We start from the raw sequence: 6614 nt of genomic DNA, 5'->3' as shown, positions 1-6614 counted from the left end.
GGCTCTATGCCTCACCAGATTCACCCGCAACATCATATGCTCACGTGTAACACATACATGATCATCGTCAAACACAAGCAGATAGGGTGAGCTAACAACATATAAAACATATATATGAATCAAATATATAAGCACATACACACATCAAAGGATTTCTATCCTTTGATCCCATACCACATGACTACCACCATGTTCTCATGCTTTACGTCTTTAGATGAATACCTCAAGATGTCTTTTTGTCACACTTACAAGCCCCAACTTGTAGAACAAGTGCGAGAAACCTGCTACGGACCATACTTCGTAATGCCAGGTGGAGTTCCCAATACGAACATATTTCATAACGTTCCAAGACTGCCAAACTCATCAGCCACATACTGAGGAGGGCAATCTATCTGGACCATCTATACAAGCCACAACTCGCACACTCACACCCGTAACACTCGCAAACCCAAGCCACAACTCAAGAGTTCCTCGTGTTCATCCGCCATCCCGAGCCACAACTCAAGAGATGTCATTATGAGCCACAACTCAATGAATGCCACGTGTTTATCCCCTATCGCGAGCCATAACTCAAGGGATACGTTCTGAGCCACAACTGAAGAAACATCCAACAATCCGACCTTTAATGATGTGATCCCAATACGGCTTATAGCATTGGGCCAACGCCTAGGCCCATTCCTTTTAATTTCTTTTAATTTCTTTTATTTTAATTAAATAAATGTGACTAATTGGGTTTGTTTGCTAAATGCAATCTATTTTCTAAGCTGCCAATTATTGAAGAATTGGCATTGGGCCTGCGGTCCAACTCTCCGCACACCAGCGTTAATCTGGAGCAACCAATTCTCATGCTCAGCGTCATTGGGCCTAAGCCCAATCTGCACCATCTCAATTCTCACGCGGCCATCTCTTCTTTCATTCTTCAGCACCTACGCGGTTTATGATGGAAACATCATGATTTTATTAGGCCCAAGCCCAATTCTTCATGGCCTCCGCGTGCCTAAACAGAAGCAACAACTCATTTTCAATCTTCATCCCGTGTTGCAGCCCAAGCCATACCTTCACGCATTCTTCCATTTTTTCTCTCGTTAGGAGCATGCCGCTAGGGTTGTGCACAGTGACCCTCTTCACGTTGCATCATCACACATCACGCGAGCTCCTCTGATTAGGGTTTCCAATGTTCCCAACACACGAGCCTCACGCCTTCCACCTGCACTTGTCCCAAGCCGTTAGGGTTGATGAAGGAGCTGCTCTTCTTTTTGCTTATGTTCCGTCCAGTCACGGTTCCAGACCTAGAGCTCCGTTAGGGTTTCCCTTATTTGCCGTTAGGACCTTTTGTTAGACGGCAACCATCGTTTCTTTCCTTCCCTTTTCTTTCGGTTGCCTCTCTTCTATAAAGGGGCAATCCATTGATTGTAACATTAGCTTTGATGAATGATAGTTTGGTTGAGAGTACTCCCACCTTTCGTCTCTGCTCCGATCCTAACCCTAGATTAGGTTTTTACCTCTTAGGGTTTCCGAAACTAGTGAGATTTGAGCCTAAACACTATACACGAACCATTCCGCTGCGTTTTCCCTCGCTTTCTGTGAGATTCAATCGGTAGAACACCGATTGGGAGAGGTTTCCGGCGACTACCGCGATGGAGGAGCCTCATCATTTAAGATATCACCAAAGCCTTTTAACCCACGCACAACAAAAAAATAAGCCATCTACTTCCTGCGTTATTGCCTAGCGCTGCTCCATAGCCGCCAAGAGAAACTCTTTTCCAGACTGCCTAGTAAGGGACGCGTGCAGCCAGGTGCCGAGCAACTCTGATGTCACTGTCTACAGATGTCGCCTGGCGAGACAACACTCACCGCCAGGCGTCACACGCTTTTTGAGCCACTACAATATAAGTTATTGCTTGGCGGTTAAGAATTGTCGCCAGGCGCTAAACCAATAACTCGCATAGTACTAGTTTTTCAGGCACACATGGTAGATTTCACACTCTAAACTAGGCACCAAAACCCACAGTGAACTTCACCAAGTTAATTACATCAATTCTCATGTGTTCAACTTGTTACCAATGTCCTAATTCCATTTAGGTTCACCAACCCAAGTTTACCAATAATTAGACTTGCTTAAGTTCAACATTGTGATAATGTTAATTTTTACCATTATCCAAGCTATATTTCATTAGCAAAATCATCTCTTCCAAAGCTTTTAACCTACTTAATCCTCAAATTTATCTTACTTTTTGTAAATAAATACATTTTGGTTACATTGATCTAAATATACCACTAATCCCCATTTTTGTGACCTTTTTGTAGTAGGGAAGCTTTGTTCCAAAAATCCAAACAAGTGAGTGATCATGAGTAGCAAGAAGAAGGCAAAAAGACACTAAATTTGGAAGAAACAGTAATCGCCTGGCGCCACAAAGACATTGCCAGGCGACACTTTCTTCCAGTGTTAGGCGCCAGGCGCCAGCCAGGCGAAAATGGCCTTTTCAGCATCTCACCGCCGGGCGGCATTTGGAGACCGCCGGGCGGTACACGCAAAATTTCAGCACTGTTTGGTGGCTTGCGCCTGGCGGTGAGAGGCTTCCGCCAGGCGGCGGTTTTCGTTGATGTGTCAAGTTTGCCCTTTTTCTTCTGTTTTCGCGAGGGAAACTGATCTTGGACATTTTGGAGCTCGAACAACACGTCTTGGAGCGCTTGGAGGTCTGCTAGGGCTTGTGGGAACAGCTCCATCTTCCTCTTTGTGTCTCCTTCCTCTTCCATTTCCATTTTGTAAGCTTGAGCTCTCCATGACAATGGAGAGCTAAACCCATTTTTGTTGGGGTTAGATGTAGCCACTGAACTCTTATGTATTTTCGAATGGGTTGAATATATATATGCTTCTTCCATTGATTTCTAGTATCTTTGTTTATGCATTTAAAGCTTGCTTTGTTTTACCCAAACATTGCATGATATTTGGGTCATTAGGTATTGGAAAATATCTCTTGAAACCTTGAATTGGAACAAGATACCTAATGGAACTTGTATCTAGGAATGGAACTTGACCCATTAGTTGTCTTAAACCCTAATTTGTAAAGTGGGTTTGTTTATTTAGGGATTCAAGGAATTGACTCTAAATAAGGAAACCTAGGCTCATTCAACTAAGGAATTAGAGTTTGAGTAAACTTGTGGGTTGACATTAGTAATTAATGGAGAAGAGTTTTATTGCTTAATATACATGAGAGTGAAGTAGGTGAAGTCTAACTCCAACAATATCAATCCATTGCATTTCTAGCCTTTACCATTTTCTAGAGTCTTCAAATATCCAAGTTCAATTTTAATTGTTTATGAAATATTTACTTTCTTGCATATAAAAACCCAAATCATGAATTTATTCATTAGTTTAAATTAGTCACTAATTACACAACTATTTAGTATACACGAGTCTCTTGGGAAATGATATCCCGGTCTTACCGGTTACTACTTGCGCGACTTGGTACACTTGCCAAAGTCATAACAAGTTTTTGGCGCCGTTGCCGGGGACCCGTGTCTAATACTAGACTTTTGTGTGATTTTTGACTTATTTAGACTTAAATTATTTTGTGCATATTTACTGTTTTTGTTTACTTTTTTTACACACATTAATTTTGGGCTAACTTGTAGTTCGAGCTTGCTTTTGTTGTTGCTCTATAGTTTATGCAGGGTAGGATCCGTACAAGGAGGACTGCATCTTCAGAACCACTCCTTGTTGATCCCGAGATAGAGAAAACTGCCCGTAGAAACAATAGTGCCACAAGGAGAAGACGAGCTCAAGCACAACAAGTTATCCATCACTCTTCTGCTTCAGACACTCTTTCATCTACTTCTCAGAATCCTGATCCTTTGCCAGAAGAAGAAATGGCAGACAATCCTCATGGTGATGGTAGAGGTCGTGAAAGACGCACTTTGGAAGATTATGCAGCATTCACAGGCCATGTTAACTTCAACAGTATTGCTAGGCCAACTGTCAATGCCACCAACATGGAGATGAAGCCAGCTCTTATTCATCTGGTGCAGAGTAATCAGTTCAATGGCCTGTCTCATGAGAATCCCTACACTCATCTGGCCACATTCTTGGAGATATGCAATACTGTGAAGATCCATCAAGTTCCTGATGAAGCCATACGCCTGAGTCTCTTCCCGTTCTCACTAGCAGGACCTGCAAAAGCTTGGTTGAATTCCTTTCCTGAAAATAGCCTCACTAACTGGGATGATGTGGTTGCAAAGTTCTTGAGCAAATATTTTCCCCAGTCCAAGGTTAACAAGGGAAAGCAGGAAATCTCGGCATTTCAACAAGATATGGATGAGTCATTGGGCCAAGCATGGGATAGATTCAAGGGACTGTTGAGGAAGACTCCCATTCATGGGTTTGATCAACCTACACAGCTCACTCTTTTCTTGGCAGGACTTAAATCCCAGTCAAAGCTTATGTTGGATGCCTCTGCCGGTGGGAGTATCAAGTGGAAGACGCCAGAGGAAGCTTATGAGTTAATAGAGAATATGGCAGCTAATGATAATGAAGCCCATACTGAGAGAGCCCATTCTCAAAAGAAGGGTATTCTAGAGCTTCAATCTCAAGATGCTCTATTGGCTCAAAACAAGATTATGACTCAGCAGCTGGAGACCCTGATGAAGAAATTGTCACAACTTCCTCAAGAGCTTCAAAATGCCTCTGTAGCTCAACTCCAACAAGTGCAAAGTTGTGAGTTATGTGGAGGAAACCATACCAATGGGCAATGTGCTATGCCAAGCACATCTCAAGAGGAAGTTAGTTATATGGGCAATCAAGGCCGATCAGGGAACTATAATCAAGGATGGAAACCTCACCAAAACATGGGCCAAGCAGGACCTTCCAATAGGCCCCCACATCAACAAACTTACCAACATCCCTCTTTAACTGACAGAACCTCAAAGCTTGAGGACATGATGCAACAGTTCTTGCAAATGTCAATTCAAAATCAAAAGAACACTGATGCATCAATAAAAAACTTGGAGGTGCAAGTGGGGCAATTAGCCAAGCAATTGGCTGATCAACAAGGAAGTTCTTTTTCCGCCAACACCGAAGCCAACCCCAAAGAGCAATGTAAGGCCATCTTCACTCGAAGTGGAAAGGAGGTTGGGCTAGGTTCTAAAGAAAAGGTGGAGGCTAGAGAAAAGAAAAAGAATGAAGAAGCGATTCAAGAGGAAGAAGTTGATGAAGAAATTGTAGCAGAGGAGGAAGTTAATAAAAGAGAGGAAAATGAAAAAGAGAAAAAGAAAAAAGAGAAAGTTGTTGTGAAACCCCTTCCCTATCCTCAAAATCCTTCAAGAAAAGAGAAAGAGAGACAGTTAGCTCGGTTCAAAGACATATTCAAGCAGCTTGAGATCAAGATTCCCTTTTCTGAAGCACTGCAACAAATACCCTCTTATGCAAAGTTCATGAAGGAATTCCTTGGCAAAAAGAAGAAGTACATAGAAGAGGAAACTATTGAAGTGCAAGGGAATTGTAGTGCCATAATTCAGAAAAATCTTCCTCCAAAATTCAAGGATCCGGGTAGCTTCACCATCCCCTGCACCATTGGAAATCAAGATATGGGGAAAGCTCTTGTTGACTTAGGGGCTAGCATTAATTTGATGCCCCTATCTATGCTTAGAAAGATTGGTGGTCTTGAAGCCAAGCCAACAAGGATGACCTTGCAACTAGCAGATAGCTCCGTCAAATACCCCTATGGTGTGGTGGAAGATGTGGTGGTGCAAATTGATAATCTTAAATTCCCAGTTGATTTTGTGGTGATGGAGATGGAGAAAGATGAAGGGGTACCACTCATTCTTGGGAGGCCATTCATGAAGACAGCCAAGGTTGTTATCAATGTGGATGATGGAACGCTAAAATTGAAAGACCAAGATGAGGAGGTGACGTTCAATGTTCTTGAAGCTGTGCAAGAACCAACTGATGAACAAACTAGTCTTAAAAGTGTCAATGAGGTCTTATCTGTGACTAGTAGACCTTGGCAAGCTTCAAAGTTGCTTGAAAACTGCTCCAATTGCTTCTCTGCGAAGGTGAATGAAGAGAGGGAAGAGAAAGATGCTCTAGTTCACCACCACTCTTTGATGAGGACTAATGAGCTTAGACCCGACCAACCAATTGTGATGAGAAATGAAAGTTTGAAGATTTCTCCTAGAAGATTCAAATCAAAATGGTCAAGGTTGTGGGTTATTAGAGACATCAAAGTTGATGGAAGGATTGAAATTGAAGCTCCTTATTCTAGAAGGACTAAAATGGTGACTAATGATCAATTGAAGTTGTATAGGTGTGAGGTTGGGAAGGAGCACACCAAAAGCAACAACCAAGCTTAAGCGCCTTATCCGTCAGGCTCGTGACGTTAAACAAGCGCTTTCTGGGAGGCAACCCAGTGCTCTAAACTCATTCTAGCTTTTAATTTTCGTTTTTAAGATAGCTTTGTGTTTTTATGCATGTGTGAAGTGTGTTAGCATAGATTGTTGTGTTTGAATTGATGTTTGAACTTTGTGCTAATTTTGTTGCATGCATTTGTGAATTTGTGGAAGCATAGTCTTCATGCATAGTTAGTTTTAGGATGTGATAGCATGTGATTGTGTTCAAC

General features: G+C 42.2%; 1 protein-coding gene across 1 annotated transcript; it reads left to right on the top strand.

The window, feature by feature from the left end:
* The first annotated feature begins 3669 nt into the window (after positions 1-3669).
* LOC146887109 (uncharacterized) lies at positions 3670-6348 on the top strand. Its single transcript, XM_085672033.1, has one exon. It carries the CDS (start codon positions 3670-3672, stop codon positions 6346-6348), a length of 2679 nt encoding a protein of 892 aa, XP_085528159.1.
* Positions 6349-6614: the final 266 nt, after the last annotated feature.

Source organism: Vigna unguiculata, chromosome 4 (genome assembly GCF_037176805.1).
Source record: "Vigna unguiculata cultivar grain cowpea cultivar isolate G323 ecotype 2 chromosome 4, ASM3717680v1, whole genome shotgun sequence".
In the NCBI taxonomy this organism is placed as follows: Eukaryota; Viridiplantae; Streptophyta; class Magnoliopsida; order Fabales; family Fabaceae; genus Vigna; species Vigna unguiculata.
This window is presented reverse-complemented; position numbering and strand designations above follow the sequence as displayed.